Source organism: Phalacrocorax aristotelis, chromosome 25, assembly GCF_949628215.1.
Source record: "Phalacrocorax aristotelis chromosome 25, bGulAri2.1, whole genome shotgun sequence".
Classification (NCBI taxonomy): Eukaryota; Metazoa; Chordata; class Aves; order Suliformes; family Phalacrocoracidae; genus Phalacrocorax; species Phalacrocorax aristotelis.
This window is the reverse complement of record NC_134300.1, coordinates 2,836,111-2,864,095: the sequence shown is the minus strand read 5'-3', so window position 1 is coordinate 2,864,095 and position 27,985 is coordinate 2,836,111. Positions and strand designations below refer to the sequence as shown.

General features: G+C 61.4%; 3 protein-coding genes across 4 annotated transcripts in view; 2 read left to right on the top strand and 1 right to left on the bottom strand.

Moving 5' to 3' along the window:
• POLR3GL (RNA polymerase III subunit GL) overlaps positions 1–27,985 on the top strand; it is a 47,679-nt gene that overhangs the window by 15,704 nt on the left and 3,990 nt on the right. The gene's annotated exons all lie outside the window — the stretch shown is intronic.
• On the bottom strand, positions 266–7,182 carry HJV (hemojuvelin BMP co-receptor). The gene is made up of 4 exons (XM_075074886.1): positions 6,630–7,182; positions 4,559–4,720; positions 2,901–3,403; positions 266–2,396 (listed from the first exon to the last, which is right to left on the bottom strand). Exons 2-4 carry the CDS (start codon positions 4,650–4,652, stop codon positions 1,779–1,781), a joined length of 1,215 nt encoding a protein of 404 aa, XP_074930987.1. The 5' UTR covers positions 4,653–4,720; positions 6,630–7,182; the 3' UTR covers positions 266–1,778.
• LOC142048407 (uncharacterized) lies at positions 5,633–27,871 on the top strand. Its single transcript, XM_075075236.1, has 11 exons — positions 5,633–5,694; positions 7,670–7,800; positions 12,130–12,230; positions 17,257–17,369; positions 17,632–17,761; positions 17,885–17,954; positions 18,608–18,695; positions 21,124–21,296; positions 21,427–21,572; positions 21,762–21,875; positions 26,566–27,871. The coding sequence occupies exons 1-11, from the start codon at positions 5,633–5,635 to the stop codon at positions 26,596–26,598; spliced, it is 1,161 nt and encodes a 386-aa protein (XP_074931337.1). The 3' UTR covers positions 26,599–27,871.

Sequence of the window (27,985 nt, the reverse complement as noted above, 5' to 3'; positions counted from 1 at the left end):
TCTGAGGAGCTGCAGCACTGTCAGCCCCGCGGCCTCTTCAGGGGTTGGATCCCGACGGGGACGTTGCTCCCGCGGGCACCGGCAGCCCCCTGCAGAGCAGCGGAGCGTAGCAGCGAGGCCGGCCGGCTTCCTCTCTCGTTCAGCCCGTGTATATATAGACCGCAAAAAGCTCCAGAGTAAGAGGAGCAGTGGGTGGAAGGCGAGATATTATTATCTTCACCTGCTGCTGCCGACCAAAGAAATAAAAGAGACAGATGACAGGAAATGAGGACTTCAAAAATAGACACCTTTAATGTCAAAACCTTCGGGGATTAGTGAGAGCCCCGCACGAGAAACAGAGAAACTCTCATGCTAGTCACCATGTGCCTCGAGTGCACGTCGGAGGAGGAAATATGCTGAGATCTCTACAAAACGTTTCCGTTTCCCTCAGCAGAAGAACCAGGGCAAGAAAACCCCACGAGCTGACCAAAGAACCTGCAGATACACTGAAACACGAGTTGTAGAACCTCCCTTTGCAGCTCGGCAGACGCTCCGTACCGGGGTGATCTGCGGTTCTCTTTCCCCGAGCCCATGCTCCTGCCCGCGTCCGCCGGCTCGGTGCTTTGCCTCCGCTAGGCCAGGGCTTGGCAAGGCTCTTCCTACGGCCCCACGGGACAGGAATGGCAAAGTTTTTAATGTGAGCCCTCTTTATTAAAAAAAAAAAGTCTTTGCATATGGAAAATATTTCTTATCATATACTCTATCTGCTTTAGTTAAAACCTCTCGAATATATTAAACCTCTAATTTGGCCTTACCTCTATAGCTATATACATCCGCTAGTAGTTGCCCTGCCCATCAATGGAGTCATACGGCTTTTCGCCGTCTTCGTAACTAATTCTCTTTTCCAAGTCAAACCCACAGTCTGGCTTTGACTTGAGCGGGGTTGTGACAGTGACAGAGAAAGCTGGGCCCGAGGGGGAGGAGCACCACAGGGTGTTTTTCCTCACTGAGACTTAACGCTGGTCCAAAGTCCAGAACCGGCTGTACTGAGTCCTAGACAGGTGCCAACAGGACAAATAGCAGCGATAGCCTGAGATGTCAGAGACCTGATGCTCTGCAGCTCCCGATGCTGGAAATCAGCCCGTTACTGATCCCGAGAGAGGAGAGTACGGTCTGACGTGGCTGATTTCTAGCTCAAAAATCTCAAACCTTGGTCACAACGCTCCGATAACCAACTCGCCACCTTGCTTCGCTCTCATGCGACTTTGGTAGCAGCTGGCTCAAAGGGCCCCAAATCCACCAAAGGAGATTTTTTGACGGCTAAAAACTGGGACCTGGGCTTTGAGCCCGTTATTTCTGAATCTGTAGGGTTCCTGAGTAAAAGTCTGCTCTAGTAACGCTGGGGGGAAGGGTATAAAGCAAGTTTATGGAAAGGCTTTGAGGGGCAGAGAGGTTTTCTAAACGTGTCTTCACCCCATGGATTTCTTTTTCTGTGATAGGGCCGCAGTGCCCTCATCTTCAGGAAAAAAGAAATGCATCAGAATACGACAAAAAATAGAGATCTGCCTTTGGGAGAGGAGCCAGGTTCAGTTGGTGCCGTGCGTGCACGAGCAGTGGGTGCAAAGCAGCGTCCCGCCGCCTTGCCTCTCCAGAGCTGTGGGTCTCTGACTCCCCACTGCCGCAGGGAGACACGATCCCGGCTAAGGCGGCCCCGTGGGTCTGGAGCCAGCAGCTCTGGCGGGTCACCCCCGTGGGCTGGCTGGATGCGTCCCCTGTGCCGCAGGCAACGCCAGCGAGAGTTAAAAGTGCAACAAAACAGCCTGAAGACTGGAGGTGAGGAGGAGGAGGAAGGAAGAAGAGGTGTGCAGGCAGCCTGCCCCGGCCTGGAAGATGTGCAGTTTCTCAGCATTGGGAAGGAAGACCTTGGCATCCTCCAGGGCTCCGTGCGCCGCCATGGTGAAGTTGGCGTCCCCCGAGGTCACCACGTCGAAGACGCACGACTGGAAGTAGACGTCCTCCACGGGCAGCATCTCCTTGCAGAGCGCCCGAGCCGTCTCGGCCGCCGCGCGGCCGCGGCAGCACTCGCTGCGGGAGATGCGCTGGCTGCGGGGGCAGCCGCCCACGCAGAGCTGCAGGTCTTGCTCCTCCGTGAAGGCGCGCGTCACCTCCTCGGCTGCCCGGATGGAGAAGGAGAGCTGGCGGCCGGCCTGACGGACGGCGATGGTGGTGCCGATGTACTCTGCGCGGATCTCCACGTGCCGCCCGGGGCTGCGCTCCCGGATAGCCAAGCTGCTCCCACCCGGCCTCTCGCCCCCGTTCACCGAGCCGTCCTCGAAGGCCGCCGGCAGGTTGTCGATCTCGGCCTGGTAGACCTTCTGGTCGATGCATTCCTTCATGTTCTTGAAGATGATGGTGAGCTGCAGAGAGCGGATCAGAGCGGGTTTGGTCTGACTGGCCGGGCGTGAGAGCGGCGGCCGTACCCCCACCCCGGGTATCGGCTAGCTCAGGCACACATCTGCCTCTCCGATGCATCCCCCTCTGCCCCAAACCACCTCTCCCACATCGCTGCAGTCCTTTGGGGAAAACAGCAATGCTTCCTTCCTTCCTTCCTTTGTTTCCTTCCTTCCTTAGTACCATTTAAACAACTGCAAACCGAGGCGGAGCCAAGCCCGGCCAGCCTGCGCGTGGGTAACCCACAGACCACGCATCGTCCCCGGGCAGCGAGGGGAGCGTTTGCAGGTCCCTCCGCTCCCCTCAGGGCCCTTCATCCCACTTGTTCCTGCCGACATTAATTCCTGAGCCCACGTGGGTTTAGCTGAAGCTCTTGCTGCCCTCCCCAGCCATTTTAGGGAGCACCCCAAGCCGTTGCTGCATCCCAGGGGCGCGTGGGCTTGCTGCCAAGCCCCCCGCGCCAGCGTTACCTTGCTGGTGACTGTAGCGTTGGACCCCTTCGCCACCGGAGAGCTGGTTGCTTGCACAAACAGGTAGTCATTGTCCAAGAGAGGCCAGGAGCCCTCCACTCGGCAAGTGTGGAAGTCATCGTGGAAAGTGCGGATGTGGGGGTCCCCGAAAGCGGCGCAGTGCTGGTAGCTGGGGGGCTGGCCGTGCTTGTAGAGAAAACTCTTCTCGTAGTTGCAGATATCGAGAGACTCGAAGCCCTGATGGTTGGGGGCCGGGGGCCGGGGTCGGGGCGGCGATGTGGGACCTTCCTTGGAGCAGTTGTTTTGGATCATGAGGTCCTCGATGCCGTGGACGGCGGAGTGGTAGGCCAGGTCGCCCCGGCACGTGCGAGCCGTCTTGCGGGTGCAGTGGGAGTAGGAGCGGAGGGCGTTGCAGTACGCCGCGTTCCTGTTGGCGCCGCGCAGGTTGAGGGTGGCGGCCACGTACTCGGAGTTGCAGCGCAGGATCTTGCACTGGGAAGAAACTGGGAGAGACGGGACGGCCCGGCGCATCCCAGTAGAGCTGTAGGGGTGGGGAAGGGCGGCCCCTTCGCCTCCCACCCCCTCGCACCACTGGGCCCACTCCACATCTCACGATGGAGGCACTTTCTAGAAGCACTTATCTCCCTGTATTAACCAACGCAGTGGCCAATTTAAATGATCTGTTTCTTACGTGCCTGAGGGGAATGAATTCAGGGCTGCCGGCTGCAGAAACAGGCTGGAGCCTGGTGCCGAGGGCAGCCACGGGGCCGAAGGGGCGTCCCAAAGCAACTGGGATGTGAGATGGTACCTGAGGCACGAGCAGAGCCACGAGCCGGGGCAGAAGTTGTGACGGTGGCCCTGGGACGTGGCTCAGACTGAGATCCTTCGCCCCAGGCCTTGCCAGGGGATAAAAGGGAATTTCTCAGCCGGGAAACCCCTTTGTCCCATTTCAGCCTCGGCCGGGCCGTGCAGTCGCCCTTTCGCGAGAGGCTCGATTGCACCGAGGACATCCCGCGCCTCCGACGGGATCCCTCCCGCCGCAGAGGGCAGCGCCGTGCGCCACAGCTCGGGAGAGCCAAGGGCCTCGCCCCAGCGGGCATCGCGTAGGTCATTAAGCATCTTTATGATAGACAGCGGGGTTATAAGGGACGGCTGCCCCTGCGAGGGGTGAGCGGGCTAGGCCAGGGGTGGTGGCACGCTGCTGTCTGCGTGCTCAATTTAGGTGTTGCAAGTCTGAGCCCTCCTGGAAGAGTTTCTGGGGCGTGGGAAGGAAAGCGAAGGGCTGAGAGATGGATGTGGTGGGTGCCTTTCCCTGGAACACTTTGGGCTTAGGCTGGCCCCTGCTGTCCCTGTCTTATCTCGGGAGATAGCAGAGGTTTTAAGGGGAAGCTCCTGCTGTGGGAGAGCAGGGGGGGTGCTTTCCTTGCCGCGGCCGCCCTGGCAGGGCGGGCGATGCTGGCGGGAATGCTGCCCGCCCTTCCCTCTGGCTGCGGTGGGCCAAGGGCATGCTGGTACTGCCTGAGCCTCGCGCCTGCAACGGGAGCATCTTCCGCTCGCCCCAGCCACCTCCGCCGTGGTTGTGCCCTCCCTGCACCCTGGGGCTGCGGCACCCCTGGGCATCCTCCCAGGGGTAGGGCTCTGCCCACGCCGTTCCTTACCATGCCCGCAGAAGAGGAGGAGGAAGAGAGCGCGAAGGAAGAAGCCGGGGTTTTCCAGCTGCCGCGGGCTCTTACTGCAGGCAGGTTTCCCCATTCCAATCCATGCAGAGCCTGGGGGGTTGCTCACCCGCTGGCTTGTCTCGGCTTCATTTAGCAGGTCCCCTGTAAGCAAAGCGGACGTGGGACCCGAGAGGCACCAGCCGACGCGAGCTGCAGCAGGTCCGGAGCTGCCGGCGCCCAGGCAGCTGCCGAACGCGGCCCCGCAGGCTTGGCTGCGCCGCTGCCTCCTGGGGGAGGCAAGTTTTTGAGCAAAATCCCGCAGGGTTTGGGTTTTTTTAAATGCTTTCAACCACCGCAGCTCTCATCTTCCACCCCGAGGCAGCTGGGCTGTGTAGTTCAGTGTGTCAAAAAGTTAAAGCCTCCAGCTGCGCTCGGAGAGGATCCGGGAGCTCCAGGGGCTGGAAGGGACATTCGCAGCAGGGATGCGAGCAGCCGCTGAGTGCGGAGGGGACCCGAACCGTCCTACGGGTCAAGTGCAGCGTCGGCTGCCACCGTGCCCACCAAAGCGAAGCTTTGGAGCACAGCACGCGAGGGGACAGGGGTCGAAAAGCCAAATTAGAAGAGCGACCGCCGCGACGTCCGCAGCCAGCGCCGCTGGGTCATCCCAGCACCTCCTGCTCCACCAAAAACCTGCGTCCTCGTTCCCTCAAAGCTGGGAAACGTGTTCTCAGCTGCATTCCGCCTTTCCCCCCGGCTCTGGCCGCTGCCTGGGTGCCGGGGAGCTCGAGCTGGCTGGGAGGGGAGCGCAAGGAGCCGCATGCATCCCGGCAGTGGGCTGCGGCCGGAGGAGGTGCAGCCACAGAAGAAAACTTAACTTCCCTTGTGCTTCATCGGGGCTGGGGATTTGAGTCCTTGGTGGCTTGTTTTAACAGCCGGTTCTTAGTCACTTGTTAGCCAAAGAGTGACTTTTTGCAAAGGTCCTTTTGAAACTGCTGTATGTGAAATCGGTATTTTTTTTTCTCCCCTTTAGGGTGTGAGAGGTGCCAGTTGCCAGAGGCCGATGCTCTCGGCAACATGCCTGTGCCTGGCACCCCGGGCAGCCCGAGGAGCTGGTGCTGCTGGCGCTGCGATAGCTGGTAAGTGCAAGCTGCAAGTGGGAGGGGGAAGAAGAAACTAAATTCTCATCCTTTTCTCAAAAAAGGAGAAATCCCAGCCCTACCAGCTCCGTCTAGCACCTTTCAGCTCCCTTTTTGTGGCTGCAGCCATCAAACAGCCGCGTTAGTTGTACTGGCTGGCGCGGTGACGTAGCTGCGTGCTGGCGGCCCCCCGCTTTCCTCCGCCAGCTGGATAATGGCTAACGGGGCAGATGTCCGGGGTGAAAACGTGCTTCAGGCCTGCTGGCGATGCTCCGCCTGCTAGCCGCTCCCGGCAGTGAGGACGAGCTGAGCCGACCATGGCAGAGGGGGGGAAGGTGGTCCCTGTAGCCCTGGGGACACGAGACCCAGTACTGGGAACTGGGAGCTAGGCTTGTATCTGGTGTGTACTGGTGAGCGAGGTACAAGCAGACTCCTCTGATGCCCGGCACTTGCTCTCTCGTGTCTCACCCTATCTCGTTTGAACCTGTTTGACCAGGCTGAGCATCTTGGGGCTCACGGGAGCTGGTGACCCCTCAGCGCCACCCCCAGAATCCCCCAGAGGTGGTGTCACGGAGGGGACCGGGCGCAACGCTTAGCAGATAAACAGCCTGTTAATGTGTGGTGGAGAAGCGTGCCTCTGGCCAGGGCAAGGAGAAGCCCTGCCACGGGTCCCATCGGCAGCAGGGCTTCGTTGGGATGCCCTGATCCCAGTGGCGACAGGAGAGAAGCTCCCCGAGTCCCAGGTGTGAGGGGAGATGGATGGCTTCTGGCTGTGCCAAGCAGGGGAGCGAGGGGGGCTCGGAGACCCCAGCCCTCCCCCTGTTTGGGGCCACCAGCACGTGGGGCCGGAGCCTGGGGCGCCCCTGGGTGCCCATGCCGACACCCCGTGCCTCTGACCCTCATCCCTGCCCTCGCTTTGCTGCAGCCCCGCTCACCTGCATCGGCCTGCTCGGAGATGGGCTGGCTCCTGGGACGGGAAGCTCCTTCCCTGGTGGACACACGGCCCGGCTTGTCCTTGTCACCCAGCTCTACCCCAAGTGACAGGCAGAGAGATCCGCAGGGCGACAGCCGGGGAAACGCCAACCTCAGCCCTGGGCGCCTTCATGGCCTCGCAGCCGGATAAAATCCAGGGCGCTGGGGCAGAAAGCCCGGCCGGGGACGCGGGGAGCAGACCCCAAGCAGGGCATCGCGGTCCCTGCTCTTCCTCCCCTGGCTACCTTTGCTCCGTCCTCTTCCCCCCGCAGGGCAGAGGATGGGTGTTGAAATAGATCCGCCTAAATTTAGACAGGCTAAAACCCAGCCAAGAGCAACAAGTGGAGGGGGCAGAGGGAGACAGTGTGTGGCAAGGGGAGGGCAGAGGAGCCCAAGGAAGATGTGGGAGCCCCCAGACCACCCTGGCTGGGTGATGCTACTCCGTGGCATGGGGTCACGACACTCGTGGGGTGCAGCACGGGCTGTGGGAGGGGGATTCCTTGGAGCTCACTGGTTTTCCTTCCTTGGGTGATATTCACCCCCCTGCCCCGCACCCCGGTGGAGCGAGTCCCCGTGGAAAAGCACTGTGCTCTTCCCTGTGGGACACAACCCCCCAGGAATGCTTTTTCAGCAGTGTCTGTTGTGGTTTCCCCTCCGGGGGCACAGCCGAGCCCTGAGCACACACACGGCACGGGCCAAAGGTGGCTGGTGTGCCCAGGGGTCGACGAACGCCGGGCCGCGCCGGCTGCATTCCCAACAGCCCCCCTCAAGGGCTTGGGTGCAGAGAGCAGCTGCACAAACCCTGTCCCTGCAGGGAGGAGCAGTGGTGGGGAAACATCCACGTCAGGCTTTTCCAGGGGTGGCCTGGCCATTTAGGATGCCCAGCAGTTAGGGCAGGGGCTGAAAGTAGGTCCCTCAGTGCCCCCCAGCACCCACAGACCTCTCTGGGAAGCCATTCAGAAAAGCCTCCTGCCTCCACAACCAAATCCCTGCTCTTTTCCAGGTCTTGCTCTTCATGGCAGGGAGCGAAGCCTCACGGACCTGCAACGCCCTCGACGCCTTTGCACCTGGAGCCTCGCGCCGACCTGAGCCCAGGGGAGCAGATACAGCAGCGGGGCTTAACCAACCCCCCAGGTACCACCATGCCCCGCCTGGGAGAGTCGCTCCCGATTTCTGCGGCGTGCCTCTGGCCCTGTCAGGTTTTAGGGATGGAGGGTAAAAGGGCTTCCCCCTCCGTCCTTCTCCCCTGCTGTGACCCCGGTGTAAGCTCTGCTCGGACAGCTCACTCGCACGTGGGTCACGGCAGCTGCTGAACCCAGGGAATCGGGGAGAAAAGGAGGGATAGCGGCTGCTGATGGCAGAACGAGCTTAAATCTACAGCCAGACTCTTGTTGTAAGTGTAACAGTACATCTTCCGTGGGGATGATGGATAGAGGGAAGGAAAACAACAGATAAATACCAGCTTGGCTTCAAATCCCAGCCAGGATTTACATCAGCAGCCGCCGGAGGAGGAAGCTTTTAGATGCCCGCTTTTTTTTTCGCTGCCGGGGCGCGTGGAGGCTTTGCAGCTCTTTTCCCTGCCCAGTATTTATGCTCTGGGTCTCTGTTACCTGGTAACAAGGGATAACCAGGGAGTGGAAAAAATGTTGTTTAAAAAAATAAGACCCATATCGTAGCGTAGCCTCCCAAGGTCCGCCCTGGCCATGCCTCGGGCGCCTGGTATCCTCCCCATCTGCTGCCGTAGGCTTCCCCGCAGCGAGCCCCCGGCGCGGGGAGGCGCGGACGCCCACCGAGGGAATCGGTTACACGCGGGGCGGGCAGGTGGGAATTCTTCTGGAACAGCAGACGGTACCATCTGGGCTCGGCGAGAGCGGAGGCCTCTCAGCATCCCACCCACCCGCTTCGTTTGGGACAAGGGAGGGGAAACTTGGAGCAGAGAAACCCAACGGGGATATCCAGGTTGCTGTAGGAGGCCGGGTTGCGGGACTCTCCTCGCAGCCCCGAGGCTCGGCGTTATGGGTGCACCTCCCTGGCGACGTGCCGAGGCCTGGCCGCGCCGTGAAACCCAGCCATCGACGGCTTTAATGCCGTCAGTGCACAGCGGCGCTCCGAGCTGGGGCCTGCAGGCATATGTTGGGCTGAGGAGGCTGGGAATTTCTGCCGAGCTGGCAGAGAGTCACGGTACCAAGACAAAAGCATCTGTGATCAAACCGCTTCCAAAAGCCAGCTCCCCCCTCCCTTCCTTCCCACCAGCAAAATCAACTGGGGGTTTAGGAGGCACAAAGCTGGAGCCCGCCAGCCTGGTCACCGAATCCTGCCACCGAAGGGGCTGCGGAGCAGCTGGCCTCCCCCAGACCCTCCCGCCCAAAAAGAGGAGCCTTTCCCAAGCGCTGCAGTGCCCCAGGAGGGGGGAAGAGACCCTGGTCGCAGCAGCTGCGTCATTTTTGGTGCGAAGCAGGTAACGTGCAGCTCTGCCGGTGAGCATCACCCCACGTGGGATGTTGTCTGGAGCAATGCCGTCCCTCCGAAGGCTGGGACAGCGTGGTGACAGCTCGGCTCCAGCCCCCGTCTAGCCCAATCGCTAACACAAGGAGTTTAGCAAGGGGTTTAAGCCTCGTGCTTTGGAGAGTTAATTTGCTCAGGGAGACCTGCCCCAGCTTGGCTCTGAGCCGGCATCAGCCATGTCTGCAAACCCACTGCCACCTGGAGCCCCGGTCCGAACCCAGGTGGGTTTGCAGCCGAAACGGCCTGTGTGGGCGGGGAGGCTCAGCAAAACTTATCTAAAGAGGCAGCGGGTCTCCGAGGAGCTCGTCTGGCTCCGTCAGAGCTGTGGACATGAGCAAACCCTCCCGCTTCCCGCCAGCACTGCAAGGTGAGCGCGTACAGCTCGTGCACAGCGCGTCCTCGCCGCTCTGGAACGCGCCTGGGTTGAGCCCGCGTCGGGGAGAGCTCCGCCGGCCTTCCCCGAGCATCCCTGGGCGAGCGGGACCAGCCCGGCTCCGGAGCTTGGAGGCAGGGGACGAGGCGAGGCGTGAGCGTCACCCCCAGACCACGGCACGGCACCCAGCATCCCGCAGGAGCTGCAGGGGAGAGCCGAGCCGAGCTGCGGCGTTGGGATCGGGCTCGGAAGAGGGGCCCGGGGAAGGCAGGATTTGCCGGAGAACCGAAAGGATTTTGCTTCTCTCCAGGTACAGACCCAGGAGCGGACGGCCCGTTCGCGCAGTGCCGGCTCAAACCCAAAGCATCCACCCTTCTTTCCTCGCCGTGCTTGGCATAAAGCCCCCATCCCTCCCTGCCAAACCTCTGCCGAGGAGCCCGGCGCTCCGCTTACCCCAGCAAATGCCACTCTGAGCAGCCACAGGACGGGCCACCAAATGTCCCCAGACCCTCCGGACGTGGATCCTGGTCCCTGGCGTGGGTTTGGCTCCGGGCAGGGGCGAGGAGGGAATCACGGCTGTTAACGCCCCGGGCTCAGTGCGGAGGGAGCAGAAAACAGCTGAACTTTACGACAGCCCGATCCGTCACCGCGAGCTGGAGGAGAGGGGGCTAAGTTGACGCTTTAAAAATAGCCAGTAGTATTTTTGATCCCGAAAGCCAGATTCCAGTGGGGAGGGGAAGGGAAAAGGGAGGGAGAGCCGAAGGCTTCCCAACTGCGTGCTTCAGATCTGCGGGCAGAGCAAACCGTGTGTGAGGTTGACACGGGGTCCCGGCCGGACCTGCTGATCTCTGGGGTTTTTCCAGGCTCTGGGGAAAATGAGCAGGTTGGGAATGCAAAGCACTGCTGGAAATTCAAGGGAAGCTCCTCTTTCAGCGGCACCTGCCTGTGGGAGCGCCTGGCCTGGGCATCTTCCCTGTGCTGGGAGCGAAGGCCTGGGCCTGCGGGCAGCTGCTCTTCTCCCGGCTCTGCAGGGAGGGAGAGGGAAAACTGATGCAGATGCAAGTCCGGAGTCAAGTTAAACCCTTCCTCCGGGTTTCTCCAGCACAGAGCTTTCCCCCTCCCCTGCTTGGGGAGCTCAGGAGGGGAAGAGCAGGTGCTGGGAGGACCAGAAATCTTGGTGCTGCATCTGGAGAGGGAAGATCTTGGGACGGTCGGGGAAGAATCGGAGAGCTGCATCCTTCTACCGCCCTACTCAAAGGCGTGACCCGAGTGGCACGGCCCTCCCCAGCCCCGGGAACGGCACATCCGCACGGGACGGGCATCCCTCGGGTGGTTTTTCCCTCCGGAGGCAGCCGTCCCGCTCCCCTGCCCTCGCCTGGGCTCTGCTTCCGAGATGCTGACGCGCAGATAAATCACCAGCCCCGAGCACCTGCTCCAGGGCTGGGCAGCTGCGGCGCAGGGGAGCGCTGGGGCTCGCGTCTAAAAAAAGATGGGAGCAGATGGGGCCGGACGCAGCGGCTCTTGGCACCGCTTTTGCCGAGGGGCCGGGAGGTCTCCCCTGCCCTCTTCGCTCGCCACCAGGCGCTGAGGCCATGCCTGCGACGGTGGCGGTGCCCAGCTGGGGGTGCCGGGGCCCCCCAGCAAGCTCCCGCAGCCGTTGCTCTGCCTCCCCGTGCCTCAGTTTCCCCGTCAGTTGAAATGCAGCGCCCTGGGGTGTCCGCGTAGCGCGGCGGGAGGGGGAGGCTGGGGCTCCGCGACGCTTCGGTGCGAGGGTGTCGCTGGGGGCCACCCCGCTGCGCCCCCCCACCCCCCAGCCCAGCAGGGTGCAGGATGTGGCCCCGGGGGCTGGAGCTGGCTTTGGGGACCCGGGGACCCGGCACCACGAGGTGGCAGCAGCACTTTGCGAGTGGCAGCGGGGTTTGCAGGGGGGGGGGGGGTCGCAGCGGGGAGAGGTCCCAGCTCAGCATCGCAGCACTCTGGGGACCGGCGGGTTTGGTGTCCAAAAAGACCCCAAAGGCTCCTCGTTTTCCCCTCTGTGCCTCAGTGTCCCCGCTCCCACTGTCGCGTCGCTCGTGGGGTCCCCGGGGCCGAGCTCGCTCCGTCACCCTGCAGCCCAGCTAACGGGTGAAATCCTCGGGCGAGGGGCTCCCCGCGGCCTTCAGCGGCCGTCTGGGGAGGGGGACGGCGGGCTGGAGCGGGGGCACCTTCGGGGAACGGTTTTCCCTTGCTCCCGAGCAGGAGAGGGACATGAGCTCCCTGCTGAGCTCCCACCAGAGCCAGCCCAGCCCAAGAATACCTGGAAATGGTTGGGTTTGAAGCGGCGGGGGAACCAGTTCTTCAATTTATAGGCTTGTTGAGGAAGGGGAATCGAGAAATATCCCCCCAGCACGTGGGGGATTGGAAAACGCAGGGAATCAGCGCAAGGCCTTTCAAATTTGGTGTAACCGTGTGGCTGTGACACACAATTTGAGGGGTCTTGCTCTCCGTGGAGGTGGGGGGGGGGGGGGGGGCTGGGAAGGGAGGCGGAAACAGGGAGGGGTTCCAGGCGCCCCCAGTGACCTGTTGAACTTGGCTTTGCAAACCAGGCTCCTGCCAGGGCGATGGATGCTCCCAGCCAGGCTCGCCAGGAGCGATCCGGCACGGCTGCCTCCCCGGGACGAGCTCCCGGCCTCCGCGCCCTTCGCAGGTAACGCGGGGACGGGAGCAAAGCCCACGGCTGGGCGGGGGGGGAAACACAGCCCCACACGCGTGCGTGCTGCATGTGGGTCACGTGTGGCGCGACCCTTCCTCGCCGTGCAGCCGCCTGCGTGATGTTACACATAAATATCTGTACAAAAGCAAGGGCGCTTCGGAAACACCCAGCGCGGGGTACGTGCAAAACACCCGCTCGCTGGCGTGTGGGGGCGTGGGCATGGCGTGTGGGAGCATGGCATGGCGTGTGGGGGCATGGCATGGTGTGTGGGAGCATGGCATGGCATGTGGGGGCGTGGGCATGGCGTGTGGGAGCATGGCACGGCGTGTGGGAGCATGGCATGGCGTGTGGGAGCATGGCATGGCGTGTGGGAGCATGGCATGGCGTGTGGGGGCGTGGGCATGGCGTGTGGGAGCATGGCATGGCATGTGGGAGCATGGCATGGCATGTGGGAGCGTGGCATGGCGTGTGGGAGCATGGGCATGGCGTGTGGGAGCATGGCATGGCGTGTGGGAGCATGGCATGGCGTGTGGGGGCGTGGGCATGGCGTGTGGGAGCATGGCATGGCATGTGGGAGCATGGCATGGCATGTGGGAGCATGGCATGGCGTGTGGGGGCGTGGGCATGGCGTGTGGGAGCATGGCATGGCGTGTGGGGGCGTGGGCATGGCGTGTGGGGGCGTGGGCATGGCGTGTGGGAGCATGGCACGGCGTGTGGGAGCATGGCATGGCGTGTGGGGGCATGGGCATGGCGTGTGGGGGCGTGAGCGTAGCCTGTTCCTGTGGGCTTGGGCAGAGGCAGGCGTGCAGGCAGCGGTGCCGCGTGGCCTTGGCGAAGCGGGAGGGCACGCGTGGGCTTTGCAGCTGCCGGCGGCGCCGCGGGCCTCGGCGCGTGGGTTTAACGCCCCGGCTGCAGTGCCGGTGCTGCTCGCCATCACTCGCCTCGCAGCATCCGTCCCCCAGCCGTGTCGGGAGCATCCGCAGGGCTCCCGGTCCACGTTAGCGAGTTAAAAACCCCATTTCTGTTGCAGATGCATCTAAAGGGAAAATCTCTCCCGGGCTCGAACCTGTTTCACCCTTGCAGGGGTTGCATTTGCCGCAGATCAGGCAGGGCGCTCGGGCGGCTTCCTTCGCGATGTCGGAGCTCGCCGGCAGCCAGCGGGGCTCCGAACCCGGCCCGTAGCCCCGGCAGCCCTGAATCCCTGCAGATGAGAGGGTTGGGTCTTGGTGTGGTGGGTTTTTTTTTTTGTTTTCTTTTCCACAATGCCATTGAGGGCCTGGAGAAGGCTGTCCCCGGCGCCCCGGCCCAGTCCAGCTCGCCGGCACGGCTATGCAAATCCGTCAGTGCTTTTGCAGGCGGCGTTAGGGCTCGGATGGACGGGAGCTCCCCGGGGTAAGACACCGCTGGGGCGTTGCGGGGCTGTCTTAAGCGAGGCAAAACGAGGGAAGGGATGGTTAATTAATTCCTGTGATTAAGTGTTTGTCAGCGCAATAATCTTGGGTTTACTCTCCGTGGTTTTCGCAGTCGGGAATTATTTTTTTTATTTGGGGGGTGGAGGGCACACGTTTCTTTTTCTGCCTCCGAATAATTCCAGCGAGACAGTCGTTAATCTCCAGCTGATGTTTAGCCCCAGGGAGGGAAACGAGCGTGTGGGAACGAGAAGCTTCAACCGCTGTTGCGCTAGCTGGCGGGCGATCCCGTGCAGCGCCGGCGTGAGCGGCGGAGCGCGGCTGCTCTGCTCCCGCAGGACGAATCCTAACGGGACCCTGCCAGGAGCTTTCCCACCCCCAGCAGCAAATTCGGTGCCGGTGGGAAACTGCTGCCCTGGCGGGAAGTGGCCGTCGCCACGGCTCCCCCGGCGCCGTGCAAACTTTTCATCCCCTCCCTCGGTGGAAATCCTCACCCCCGATTTTCAGGTTGCTCTGTTTTTTATATTTAAAAATCAAGAAGAGGGAAATTGTGGCAGTTCATTGTTTCGGTCGAAGCGTCCTTGCTGGTTTTCCAGGCGCAGGGGTCGGGGGGGGAAGCGTCCCTGCGGGAGGACGCGTTTCCTTTGTACTTCCCTGAGGCCAGCCAGCGAGGGGTTAATGTGGAAAAGATTGAAGTAGAGGTGGCTGGCGTGTCAGGATCCACCCCACGGTCCTTGGGCTGCTCGGTTATTTTTAATTTAATGGACTTGTCAATCAGCGCCCGCTGGCTGGCCTGCCAGCCCCCCCCCAGCAAAATCCACCTCAGCCCAGGAATTATTAGTATTAATATTAGTATAATGATGACGATATGATCACTGGCAGGGAAAAGTGCAGGTGGGGAAGAGGTGGGGAGAGCACGACAGCCCCTCGGTTTTCATCCTCTGGTCGTCTTTCCCGTGCCTCCCGTTTTGTGTGGCTTTTCCTAACCAGAGGGGGAAAAAAAAAACCACCCCAGTGGTTGAAGGGATGTTTAAGTCAGCTCTTGAGAGGCTGGAGGAGGCCGTGTTGATCCCCCCACAAAGGAAAACAAGTGAAAGAGAGGAAAAAAAAACCCAAACCATGTGGTTCTTTGTGAAAGGAATTAAAATGGGTCCCAGGGGCTGCGAGCGCTGGGGTGGGAGCGGGCGCGAAGGGAAGGGGAGCCCTCGGAAGGGGTCTCTCAAGGAGGAGGGCTGGCGGATGCAAAAGCAACAGGCTGGGGAAGGGAGATGTGCCGGGACGCTGCCGGAGCGGGAGCGTGGGCAGGGATCGGGCAGCCGCGGCCTCCCGGCTCACCCCATCGCCGCTGCGCTGCTCCGGGGGATGTGAAACCCGGGCAGATCCCAGAGGCGACGCTGCGGCGGCGCCGGGACACGGGACCCTCTCGAGCGAGAGCCGGGGGGTTCCTCCTCTGCCGGGATCGCGGCCCCGACGCACCCCAGGGCTCCCCAGACGCCTGTGCCGAAGCCGGGGCGAACCCACCGGCGTCGAAGGAGCCGCCCCAGACCGACGCCGTTCAACCAAGCTTTTTGGCCAGTGTTACCCCTCTGCCTTCTGAAATTGGGAATAACGTGGTAAAAAAGCAAAGAGCGAGGACAACCCCGGGCCCGTGAGCACGGTGCTGCGCCCGGCGCCCGGCGCGGCGGCTTGGGAAGCACCCTCCCGTGGCATCGCCGCTTATTTTCCCTCTCTCGTGTCCGTAGCGATCGCCAGCCTCGAGGTTAGCCCCTGTTGGCTTTTCGTTTCTGCGGAGGAGAGGCGTAAATGAATTAAATTAAATTTGCTAGAGCTATACAGTGTCCTTAGCCTTAGCTTTGCCGTGCAACAGCTGCTCTGAGCCAAGGTATCTCGTAAGAGAAACACCCCCAAATAGGCTGCGTTGGATCCGAATTCGTCGTCTCCTTGGTTTTGTCTTTGTGAGAGGTTGTTTTAACGCAATCGGGTCTTCCAGAAAATGGACGATAGCAAAGCGCGGTGAATATGTTGTCCGATAGCCACAAAACAAACGCTGTCAGGAAAATGGAATGAAGGCTTGAAAAATGGCATTTCACAAGGAAATACTGAGCTGGCATCAAAACCAGCGCTGTTTTTGCAGGGCGAGGGGGGCGAGTCTCGCGTAGGGCTGCCCGCGGGCAGAGGAGAAGCTCCCCAAACCCTTAAGAAGTTTGGATTCGGGCTAACTTTGCTGGCCAGAGTTATTGCCGCTGAAAATATTTGGGAAGCCCCCGTCTAAAGAGATGCAAACAACTGAGTCCCAAATCACTGTGAAGAGACACAGAGGAGCTTTATTATGAATATATCTTCATTCCCCGCCCCCCCCAAATGTATTGCAAACTGCATTTGACATCCTCTGGCGCTGCCGTGGGTGTTTTTAATGCCTCTGCTTGTGGTGTGAACCCTGCTCCCTCGCTTCCCTCCGTCTCCCCTCGGCAGGCCCTTGCTCTCCCCGGGGACGGCAGTTTCTCTCCGAGAGCATCCCTCACTCGCCGTTCCCAGGAGCCATTTTACACCCCACAGAGACCCTCCCTCAGCTTGGAGTTTTATTTTATTATTTTTCTTGCAAAAAGCCCTTTTTGTGTCGCCTTCTCGGGGTCCTGGATTAAATCCCATGTTTAGCAAACGGGGCGGCGGGATTGAACGCTCCGTGGCCGCGGCATCGCTCGTAGGGACGACGCAGACGCTGTGGGCGTAGGAGATCCTTATTCCCGGGATATCGTAGCAAAAAAGTACTGACTTGAAATATCCTTTACGCCGATTGTATCCAGAAGCTTTCTGGTTTTTGAGCTAAATTTATTTGCGGCGATACTGATCCGTTGCTTGCCGAGGGTCTGGGGAAGTTTAAGAAGCAGTTATAAAAGCCTCAGCTTTTCTAAGAAATTATTAAAGCTTTTTTAACAAATTGTTAAAGCTTTTCTAACACTTTATAAAAGCCTCAGCTCTTTGCTGGAGGGAAAACAGGTGCGTTTTTAAAGCTACTTGAAAATGTCGTAAGCGTGTTCCTATCAGGGAAACGACCCCGTCGGCTGGGCGAGGGTCCTGGGTGCGCTGACTCAGCCTGCGGCCCCTCTCCGTCCCCCCGCTCCCCCGCTCCTGCCGGTGGAGGAGCCCCGGGAGCAGCCGCCGCGGCGGAATTTACGCCGCGTTTGAGGCGGGTGAGAGACCCGGGGGCGGCGGAGGAGCTCGCCCCGAACCCCTGCCCGCTCGGCGCGGTGCCGCGGGCACCTTTCCAAGGGTTTTACCCTTCCCCGCGCTGCTTTGCACCCCGTGTGGCCCTTCCCGTCGCCTGCGAAGGCGCTTGCGGTGGGTTTTGCGCCGCTGCTTGTTCCTCAGGTGGCAAAGAGCGCACGCAGCGCGACGGTCCTCGAGTGCGATCTCAATACAAAGCTTTCAGCCTCGCTAAAGACATGCTAAATACCCCATGGCACACAAGGACCTGCCAGGCGCTGGAGAATAGGGCTGGTTTGTTCTGGAGGGCATTATCCAACCTCAATTGCTTTTATTTTATTTATTTTTTTTTTTAAATCCTGCTTAATAGTATTAATCTACAAGTATCTTTTCTGCTCTTTTCCCAGAGCGCCGCGCAGGCACGCCGGGCTGCAGGGCTGGCTGCTTTTTTCCTTCGAGGAATAGGCAACGTCGCCTCAATATTTGCAGAAAATGCTGCTGACTATTGCAAAGGGAAAAGTTAAAGGCTGGGAGCGGCGGAGGGAGCCGGCAGCGAGCGGGGAACACGCAGGCGGCAAAGCCTCGGCCGCCGCTAGGCGCGGGGAGCTATAAGGGCGTAAACCCCAGCTTTATTAGCGCTTCCCCATCGTTTTGGGGGAAAAGCTGACAAAAAAAGGCCAAGCCAACCCTCCGCTTATTTTTTTTAGAAATAAGTTTGAGGCTAAAAGTGACGAAGGGTGGTTTAATACCTCTTTTTTTTTTTTTTTTTTCCTTAAAAAAAGGCATCCTCGCGTTTGCTTAATCAGCATTTACCTTCGGCGACACGGAGGGAAAATAAATGCCTTGGGATCAAAGCAGCTCTCCGCCGCAGAATTAGGAGCACAAAGGTGTCGGCAACGCGGCGCAGATGAGGTTTGTCTAACGCTCCTCTGAGCCTTTTTAAACCACAAATTAATGAACTCGAGCCCGACGCAATATTGACGGTAATCTCTCCTTTTCTAATTCGCTTGCTTGGCCGCTCGTTTTCCTGCTCAGTGCTTGCTGGGTCTGACAAGGGCTCCGCGCCCCGCGCCGGCTCAGGGGGGAAAGGTTACGGTCCGGCAAGGTGGGCTTGAAATAATTTCTTACCGACACATCATTTCGCTGGGAAAAATGGGTCGGCGTCGGCGGGCTCCCATGGGGGGAGTGGGGAGGGAGCTGCTCCTCTCGGGGTAAAAAAAGGGGCTCCCATTGCTGGGGGGGATTATCGGGTTTCGCTCCTTTTGCCCTTTCGCCCTGTGTTTACCCTTAGAAAAATAAGGGTGCCCCAGCCGTCCCGCCGCCCGGCGGCTATTCGGGGGGCATGTGAGCTCCAGATAAATGCCTTTATTTTTTTTTCATCTGTTGTTATCGTGAAATATCTGGGAAGAGCCACAACTCAAAGCTGGCGGCATCCTCTAACGGCCCGCGCTAAGCCGCCGCTCCTCTTTGTAAATGCAGAGTCCACCCCTCCGGGCCCGACGACGTGATGTATTCCTGGCCTTATTTTATAGAAATTTTATAGATTTCCTATAATCAACTTCTCTGGCTTTTGCTAAAGGTTACTTTTTGATTTTTAAACAGGAGAAAGAAATTGATTCAGCCCTCCTGGATTTTAATAAAACGTGTCAGGACTTTTGGGGCATAAAACAGGGGAAGGAGGAGGCGGGTTTGCAGCCACAATTATCTAAATTACCTGAATTACCTGAATTACCTGACTTATCCTTACGTCTCCCGCAGGACAAGACACCCGGCTGGAACGGCTGAGCTGGGACCACCAAAACAGCACCGGGCGGGGAGAGAAAACCCAGCCGACGGGAGAAATGGGGTAAGGATGCAGCGGCGGGAGGCAGGGGTGTTACCCACCGCTGCTTTAACGCCGCTCCGGGGCTGCGGTACCCGCCGGGCACTCGGGGATGGAGTTACCTCTCCTGTCTCCTGGATCCAGCCCTGCCTCTGCCCAAAGGCCTGCGCTGGGGACGCGCCCGGGAGCCGCCGAGGGGCAGAACGCCCAAAACGCCTCTGAAAAATCCCTGGTTTCCCCCATCGCTTGAGTCTAACCACCCTCGGATATCGCTGCTGTTAATTATCCCATGTATGAAAACCTTTTAGGGCCATCCTCATCCTCACGGAAGGGTTTGGGGTTTGCTTCGCACAGGCAGGGCCAGAGCCTTCACTGGCAAAGCGAAATAAGGAATTTCTTGCTTTATAATCAAATCCTTCCTTTTTAATGTAAATAAGAAACCATCCTGGAGAGCCGAGCGAATTTGCAGCGTGCGGTTTTACGGAGGAAACGCATCTTAGAGGCAGTAAAAATAGCATTTTACAGAGCACGGAAAGCAAAAGGGGTTTGTGGAAGAGGCTGCGGCGATGCCGGCCCAGACCCGCGACGGGCGTACGCGGAGAGCCCTGGCTGCCCTAACTCGTCCCCCTGCAAGCGGGAAAGGTCGGCCCCGGCGGCGGCGGGGAGACGCTCCCACCCCCGTGCCTGCCCAGGGCCGGAGCCTCCCCTTCTCTTACGCTTTGGGGCGCTGGGGCTTGGAGCAGGCGGGATTTCTCCCCAAAGTGCTCCGGGGAAGCAAGTTAAGAGCTGGAAAATAGGCAGGGAAGTTTCTGGCTGGAGAGGGGAATGCTTAAAACAATCAGCCCCAGTATCTACCCTGCTCTAACAGGTTCCCCCAAAAATGTGGGGGTTAAAACCCTCCCTCTGAATGACGGGGAGGCTGCAGCCCTGGCCAGGGGAAACTGAGGCACGGTGCGAGGCGGCGACGTCGCGGGCTGGTGCAAAGCCCGTCTGCCGAAGCAGACCACGTCCCGGTGGGGACAGCCGAGGATGTGGGGACACCCGAGGTCATGGCCCTGCTGCCCTCAGAGCGCCCCAAACCCACCCCATCGCCCCGGGGTGGTCTCCATCCGCCCCAGGGCCCCCCAGCCCCGCTCGGCCCCACCGGCAGCAGCCCCGCAGCCGGGACGAGGCGGTGGCGGCGCCCCGGGAGGCGGAGGGGAGCCCCCACACAGCCGCCGCGGGGCCGCACCGTGTGAATTAACCAACTTTGTTTTCCACCAAGGCTTTTCCCTTAATAGCCATCCCCCTCCCCCTCGCTTTTGCCGGCGTTTGAGGAGAAGTGAGGCGTGAGAGATCCTTTGGAATAATGAGGTGTAATTAGCCCTGGCAGCTCTTATCTTCTACCCCCCCCTTCAATTAGATTGAAATAAAAAAAAAAAAAAGGCAAGGAAAGTGGGGGGGGGGGAATAAAAAGGGAAGGAAGGGAAGGTGGAGAGGGAGGCGAGAAAAAGTTGGATGCCTTGTCTGGCTCTGTCCTTGTGGGCCGGGTCCTGGTCCCTGGGCCGGGGGGTGCTGGCTCCGTCCCGCGCTCCCTGGCTGCTGCGGCACGGGGAGGTTCCCCCCGTGCCTCGGTTCCCCTCGGCCCTGCCGGCGGCATGGAACGTGGCGGGGGCGGCCGGCTGCGGTCGCTGACTCGGCGCGGTACCGAAACCAGCCCCTGCCGCGGGGCCGGAGGCATCGTGAGGGGTGTCACGGATGAAACCAGCTCCCCGAGCCCCGAGCACCCGGCGAGCCCGGAGCATCCTGCCGGCGCGGTCCCCGGGGAGGACGGGCGCTCTCCCTTCCCACCCACCCACCGGTTTCCAGCCCCGACTTTGATTCCCTCGTGCCACGTCGGGTTGCCGGTACAGGAGGGAGGCGGGAAAAGCCGCCGCGAGCAGGACCCGGGTGCAGCGGGGCTGGTTTTGGGCCGCTCCATCCCTCCCAGCTCATCCCCCTCCGTCCCCGACACCTCCCGGCCTCCGACGCTGCCCGTCCATCCCGCTCCTGCCCCGCTGCCGTTCCCGCTCGGCCCTTGACCTTTCGTACCCGTGACCCTGATCTTCAGGCTGACAGGCTGATGGATGGGCAGCGCCCCGGTGATTTACGACGTCCTTTAATATTTGGCAAAGCGGCCGAAAGCCCCGGGCAGCCGCCGGAGCTGGCTGGGGGGGAGACGGCCGGGAGATTTGTCAACCTTTGAGCCGGGGAGGCGAGGAGGGAGGAAAGTGCCCTGTCTGTCCGCAGTGATTTATACACAATCGCCGTGATTAAATTGGCCTTAGCTAATGATAACTAACTAGTCAGGGGCTGACCTTTCTCTGACAATGGAAGGGGCCGGGAGCCACGCTGCTGCGGGGTGTCTAATGGGGAGGTTGCTTCAGCCAAGACACCACTTTTTTTTTTAATATCACTCTTTTTTTTCCTTTAGAAATGGTTTCCCAGCCGGCCCGGCGGACAGAAGATGCAGGACTCCGCGTCTCCCCACGCCCCGGGGTCTCGCCTGCGCCACGCGTCGCCTCTCCGGGCTCCATCGCCACGGCCCTGGCTGGACTGGGGCGCCTGAGCCCATGGGGCCGGGGCCGGGAGGGCTGAAGCAAGCAGGTGTGAAGGTTTTTATCTGGGCAGGACTTGAAATATGTTTTCTGGTGGGAAATCTCACCCATAGCCAAACAGATCAGGGTCCAGGGGGCTGCACAGGCACCCTCAAGCCCGGAATGTCCTGGTTTTCCAGGGGTGCCGTGTTATCCATCCAGCCCTCCTTCCCTGGGGCCATCCCTCCCTCCCTCTTCTCCTCCACCTTCCTCACCGCTCATCCCCACCTCTCCCCGTGCCGCGGAAGGGGACAGCCCGGCATCTCCCTGCCAAACCACGAAGCGGGTATTTGAAATTATAAAAAATGGGGTTTTCTGCCTTAAAACACCTTTTGCCTCCTCTGCTTGCCCTACATAAACCCCACGACCATTGAAACGACCCCCGACCACCCCCTGGCTGAGCTTTCACTGCTCAGCCCCAATTTTCCCCGTTAGGACTCTTTACGCAGGTTTGGTTTTCCGGGTCCCGTTTCAGACGCGCGCGTTGGCGTCGCCGCATCCGAAGTCCTGCCCCGGCCGGGAAGGACATCGCCGGCTCGCCGCGGCCCGGAGAGACGCCGGAGAGATGCACTGGCGGCCAGAGTTAAGGGTAAAAGGGAGCCGAACCCTCCAGGGCCGGGGTCGGGGGTGGCTGCCTCGGTGCGTGCCGCCCTCCCCGCCCTGACGTCTTGACACGCGGATAAAAGCCGAGCCGAAGGGACGATTTCACGGAGATTAACCTCGCGCGCTGCGCTGGGGCCGCCGCCGCCCTCGGCACCGGGTCCCCCGTGTATCACAGGCGGATTACAGATATATTAGCCCCGCCACCGGTTTTATTAGCGGCGGTTTATCACGCGGAGGCGGGACGGCCACGGGCAGGGGCAGGAGGAGCCCGGCCACCTTCTGGGAACCCAGAGCCTCACCATAGAGCCTTTAATTGGATTTCTGGGAGGGAACCCTGGCTGGGGTCGGTGTTCCTTGCCTGGCCCCGGTACGGCCCGGCTCCCCGAGGTTTGTGGTGCTGATAGGCGACACCTGCGGTGCCCGCGGCGAGGGAGGGGGGAAGCCCTCGGCCTCGCCGCAGGCGGAGCTGCCCCCCTGCACCACCCTGGGCTGGGTTAGAGAGATGTGATTCAACAAAAAGAATCACTCTGCTGGCTTCCGCAGGGGATGGTGATGCTGGTGGTGTCGCAGCCGGGCGCATCCGTCCCCACCCCGCGCGAAATCTCCCCCAGGCCCGAGGAATTCACCTCCCTGGACCCACAAATTCGCCAAACTGGACCCAAAAATTGGCCTCCCTGGACCCAAACCTCCGAAGGCCGAGCATCCCCGCGCGGCGCAGGGGTACCCAACCCCGAGGGGGCTCAGGCGAGTGCTGGGACGCCCGGCATCGCTGCGGCGAGTCACGTCGGGGCGGGGGGAGGATTTGAGCCTGAAAGAGGTTAAAGTGGGGCAAAGCGGGGAGGGGGGGGAAGAGAAACCTCCCGAACGAACGGGGCGTTTTAATGACATTCCATTAAAGCTCCCTTTGGGGCCGGCGCGGCCGCCATGTGCTCCACATTCTCATGGTAATTATGAGACATCTGTATAGAGGCTCTTTTCTCATCAAAGATGGCTCTCTTCAAAGACGCTCCTGGGAAACCCTTCACCTCTGACCCGGGGGGTCACCGCCGAAACACTGCCTCTATAGTGCGCCTTACTGTAAAGCCCGGTATCCTTTTTCCCCCCCTAACCTGACCAGGTCCCGGCTTTTCAGGCGGGATTTGTTGAGCTGAGAGGGTTGGGGGGGGGACCCCCACCGGTTTCAGAGAAGGGCCCCCCCTCCCCGCGAGCGACACCCGGTCCTGGGTGCCGTCGTTGCCGCCTGCGCCGACCCCGGCCGCGGGAGGGAGATCAAAGCGGGATGAAAAAGGGTTTAGGGAGAGGGGACGGGGCTGATGGTTCCCGTTCCCGCGCTGAGGAAGGGGGATTCCCCCCACCCGTGTCACCCATGGCCGGGTGAAACCCACCTGGGTCCCGGCCCGCCGCGTCCCACCCGGGTAGCGCCGAGCCCTAGAGAGGGATTTGTGGTGATCGCCGCAAAAAGCCGCCGTCCTCGATGCCGTGGGGGTGACAGGGATGTGCAGGGGTGTCCCCCAGCCACCGAACACGGGCGCTTCGGCGGGGCGAGGGCGCTCGACGTGCTCACGTGCTCCGGGAGTGGAGACCGCCTTCTACCGCGGGAGTGTTTCTGGCATCGCCGTCCCGCCCACGGCACCACCGTGGCCACCCCAACCACGGCACCGTCATGGCCACCCCACCCACGGCACCGCCATCGCCCTCCCACCCACAGCACTGCCATCACCACCCCACCCACGGCACCGCCATGGCCACCCCACCCACGGCACCAGTGTCCCCGTGTCCCACCTCCCTCACGGGCGCGGGGGCCTCGGCGGCTCCGTCGCCCCGGCGCGGCACCACCCAACGCTCCCCCGGCCCTTTCCAATGAGCGGCAAACGATTCCTCACCCTGTCGCTCCCCGGCGACGGCCACCCTCCACCACAGGGCCGTCGTTTGCTCGCCTCGTCCCGCGAGCGCGCGGAGACTTGGCGCCAACTAACGAGCGCTCACGGGAACGAGCCGGGAACGTGCGGGGTCCCGGGGGGGACGCGGAGCTGCCGCCGCCGCCGGGCGAGGGAGGGGACGTGGGTGCTGTGGGACCTATCGCTTTCCCTCCCGCCCCACTTCTCCCGCTCCGTGTCGATCTCCCACGTGGGGCCGGGCGGGGGGAAGCCGAGGCTCACCAGGGAATCAAGCTCGTTAGAACCCCCCCCATCTCCAGGGACCGGCGGGGGGACAGACCCTGCTGCAGGAGGCACCGGGGGATTATGGCCCTGGGGGTTGTTTGGTGGAGATGGGCTTGTGGATTCTCTACTGTCTAATAAAAGGGTTGAGCCCTCCCCGATGGCTTCTCCCAAATCCAGCCGTCCCCCCTCCCCGCTGGCCCCAGCTGCAGCCCACTGGCCACTCTCGCCCTCGTGCCCCCGCTGCCATCAGCCGAGCCTTGCCGGCACGCCGCCGGGGATGAAATGGGGATGGGATGGGATGGATGGACGGAGGGGATGGGATGGGGATGGGAGGGGATGGGAGGAGAGGGAAGGGGATGGATGGGGATGGGAGGGGAGGGGATGGGATGGGGATGGGAGGGGATGGGAGGAGAGGGAAGGGGATGGATGGGGATGGGAGGGGAGGGGATGGGATGGGGAGGGGAGGGGATGGGAGGAGAGGGAAGGGGATGGATGGGGATGGGAGGGGAGGGGATGGGATGGGGAGGGGAGGGGAGGGGATGGGGATGGGAAGGGTGTGGATGGGGATGGGATGGGGATGGGAGGGGAATGGGAGGGGATGGGAGAAGAGGGGAGGGGATGGGATGGGGATGGGAGGAGAGGGAAGGGAATGGGAGGGGATGGGAGGAGAGGGATGGGGATGGGGATGGGAGGGGAGGGGAGGAGATGGGAGGTGGATGGGAAGGGTGTGGATGGGGATGGAATAGGATTGGGATAGAGTTAGGGATGGGGCTGAAGGTGAAGATGAGCTGGGGATGAGGATGAAGACGGGAATCGGAACGGGGAAGTGCTGAGGATGATGGTGTGCCGGGGGCCGGGGGTGGGAGCGGCCTGCCTGGGCCGCGGGACTGGCCACGGGGAGCCGATGAAGGAGCTGCACGGGGCCACAGCAGCCTGTTCTCGGGCAAGCTGCTTCCCGGGGCCGGAGGAGAGCCTGGAGGGGCCAGACCCTCACCCAGAGCCTGGCAGGGCCGGGGGGCGCTGGGGGCTGGATCGGGCCCCCTGGCCCCACCGCAGGGAGCAGAGCAGGGCGGGGGACGAGCAGAGGGACACGGCGAGGGTGCGGGTGCCCCAGGCGATGCTCGGGTGGGCGCCACCGGCCCCGGCGAGCGCCGCTGCCCGATAAATCCTCCCGTCGTATATAAGCCAGCGCAGCGCCGGCTTGCCAGATTTTGTCTGGTGCCTTAATGTCAGGACTGTAAATTAGCTCCCGGCACCGCGGCGACCTTGGCGAGTTCTCCGCAGGGCTTAGCACTGGGGGGGGGAGCGGAGCTGGGGGGGGGGGCAGGACGCATGTGCGTGTCCCCGTCCCCAGCCGGGCCTCAGTTTCCCCCCCGTGCAAGGCGGGGAGCTGCTCCGCCGGCGGAGGTCAGTGCACTCAGAGCCCCGACCCACCGGTACTGCCCGAGGCCCCGTCACCACTGCGACCCCCACCAAAGCCCCCGGAGACGCCGGCGCTTGGAGCAATGGCTCCGGGAGCCAGTGGGGCCCCCCCAACCCTCAGGCCCCCCAGTATCCCTCACCCCATGGATCCTTTGGGATCCCAAGGAGCTGGGGAGCGGAGGAGGCCCCGACTGCCCGGAGCAGCTTTGCCGGGGACCGAAGGCAGCCCCACGGCGGCCCCACATCCCGCGACGGGGTCACGGCCACAGTCAAACCCTCCCGGCCAGGGTCGCCTCTCTGACCCACTGCCGGCTCGCAAGGGGTTACGGAGCCGGGGCAGCGCCTTCGCGGGGCACAGACTTAATCAACCCCACCACCACCACCACACCCATGCACATGTACACGCGTGTGCTTGCACGCACGTGTGAGTATATGCACGCACATGCATGTGTGTGCCTTTATGTGCCCCCCCCCCCCAGCCCATCGCCGCTGGATCGCCTCCACGGCGCTAAAACCAGGGGCCGAGGGGGGCACGGCGGGAAGGGGGGGCGCCGGGGGGGTCAGGGCTGGGGGTGCCCAGGGCTTTGATCGACCGGGGGCGGTGGTGGCACCGCGGGGACACCCGGGCAGCTCTGGGGGGGTTGTGTGTGTGTGTTAATGCCACTTTTCCCCTCGTTTATTTGCTCCTTGAGCTCAAATCAAGGGGTTTTTTTAAGGTGCTTGAAATGGTATATTTTAATTTTGCGCCCCTGGGTCACCCCCAAAGTGACGGCCGGGGGCTGGAGGGACCCGGAGTTTCCCTGGGCTGGCGGGCGGGGGTCGGACTCGCTGCTTTTAGGCGCAGCTCAAGAGGGAAAAAGGAATTAAACCAGAACCGAGGCAACGATTCAATCTCTTCCCTGGGCATATTTGCCACTATTAAGAAAAAAATATAAAAGAAAGCATAACACACACCAGAACGGCTGCAGCTTGACGGCTGCACCATCCCCCCCCACCCACCCCACCCCCCCCGGCTCCGGCAGCGCTCGATGATGGAAAAAATGACTTTTTTTACAATTTTTTTTTGTTATTATTTTTAATTCCCCCCCCCAGCTTGGCTCCGCGGCTCTGATTGACTGTGACTGACAGCTCTGCCCATCGTCTGCGGCTCCCGCTCGCTTCATGGATACAATTGGGATTTTTATAAAGCCTCCACATCCAGCCGGGGGGGGGGTGTTGAACCCCCCCCCCCGTGGGGGTCCCAGCGCCCCACCCCCCGGGACAATAACTTTTGCCCGTGGCCTTTTCCAGCTCACCCTTGAATCACGGCCCATGTCCCGCGCGGGGTTTGGGTAAAATATCCCCGCAGAGGTTATTTATGGGGGGGTGAAATGGGGCCGGGTGGGGGGGGGCGGCTGCGAAAGGCCATTTCTGACTGTTCGCTAATGGGCTGGTGAAAACCGGCCATAAACCAGCCCCAGCCCCCCCCCCGCTGGGGGCTGGACTGGCATCGGACTGGGGGGCTTATTGGGATCAGACCGGGGGCTTATTGGGATCAGACTGGGGGCTTACTGGGATGGGACTGGGGGCATACTGGGATCAGACTGGGGGGCTTACTGGGATCAGACTGGGGGGCTTACTGGGATCGGACTGGGGGGCTTACTGGGATCATACTGGGACCGTGCTGGGATCAGACTGGGGGGCTTACTGGGATCGGACTGGGGGGCATACTGGGATCATACTGGGGGGCTTACTGGGATCAGACTGGGGGGCTTACTGGGATCAGACTGGGGGCTTATTGGGATCAGACTGGGGGCTTACTGGGATCAGACTGGGGGCTTACTGGGATCACACTGGGACCGTGCTGGGGTCAGACTGGGGGGCTTACTGGGATCAGACTGGGGGCTTACTGGGATCAGACTGGGGGGCTTACTGGGACCGTGCTGGGGTCAGACTGGGGGGCTTACTGGGATCAGACTGGGGGGCTTACTGGGACTATGCTGGGATCAGACTGGGGACTTACTGGGACCGGACTGGGGGGCTTACTGGGACCGTGCTGGGATCAGACTGGGGCTTACTGGGACAAACCAGGGGGCCATACTGGGCTCCAGCTGGGGCTACACTGGGTCCTCACCGGGCGCTCACCCTGGTGGGTCCGTACTGGGAGCAGGAGAGGCCCGCACTGGGAGTGAACTGGGAGCATCCCATGGACCGCACTGGGGGTGGATGAGGCTGAACTGGGACGCCCCGTGCCCATACTGGGAGGCCCGGCCGCCGTCGCTTTTCCTTCCGGCCCAATTCCAGCCAAACACGTTCTTAAAAAAAACCATCAAATTCTCTTTTTTTTTTTAACAAGGTCAATTTTGCCCCCCGCCCCCGGCCCGAGCGCGCCGATAACTGGGGAGCCATTGAGGAATGACGAATATGAATGAAAAAAATGAAAAATAAAGAAAAAATGAAAAAAAAAAAAAATGGAAATAAAAGGAAAGAAGCACAGGTTTCCCCGCCCGGGGGGGGGTGGGGAGCGAGGATA

Coding starts and splice junctions, on each gene's coding strand:
- HJV (XM_075074886.1), bottom strand. CDS start 4,652: ATGGGGAAACCTGCCTGCAGTAAGAGCCCGCGGCAGCTGGAAAACCCC. Junction 3,404..4,558: donor CCTCCTCTTCTGCGGGCATG/GTAAGGAACGGC, acceptor CGTCTCTCCCAG/TTTCTTCCCAGTGCAAGATC. Junction 2,397..2,900: donor ACGCTACAGTCACCAGCAAG/GTAACGCTGGCG, acceptor CGCTCTCTGCAG/CTCACCATCATCTTCAAGAA.
- LOC142048407 (XM_075075236.1), top strand. CDS start 5,633: ATGCCTGTGCCTGGCACCCCGGGCAGCCCGAGGAGCTGGTGCTGCTGG. Junction 5,695..7,669: donor TGCTGGCGCTGCGATAGCTG/GTAAGTGCAAGC, acceptor GCTCTTTTCCAG/GTCTTGCTCTTCATGGCAGG. Junction 12,231..17,256: donor GGCCTCCGCGCCCTTCGCAG/GTAACGCGGGGA, acceptor CTCTTTTCCCAG/AGCGCCGCGCAGGCACGCCG.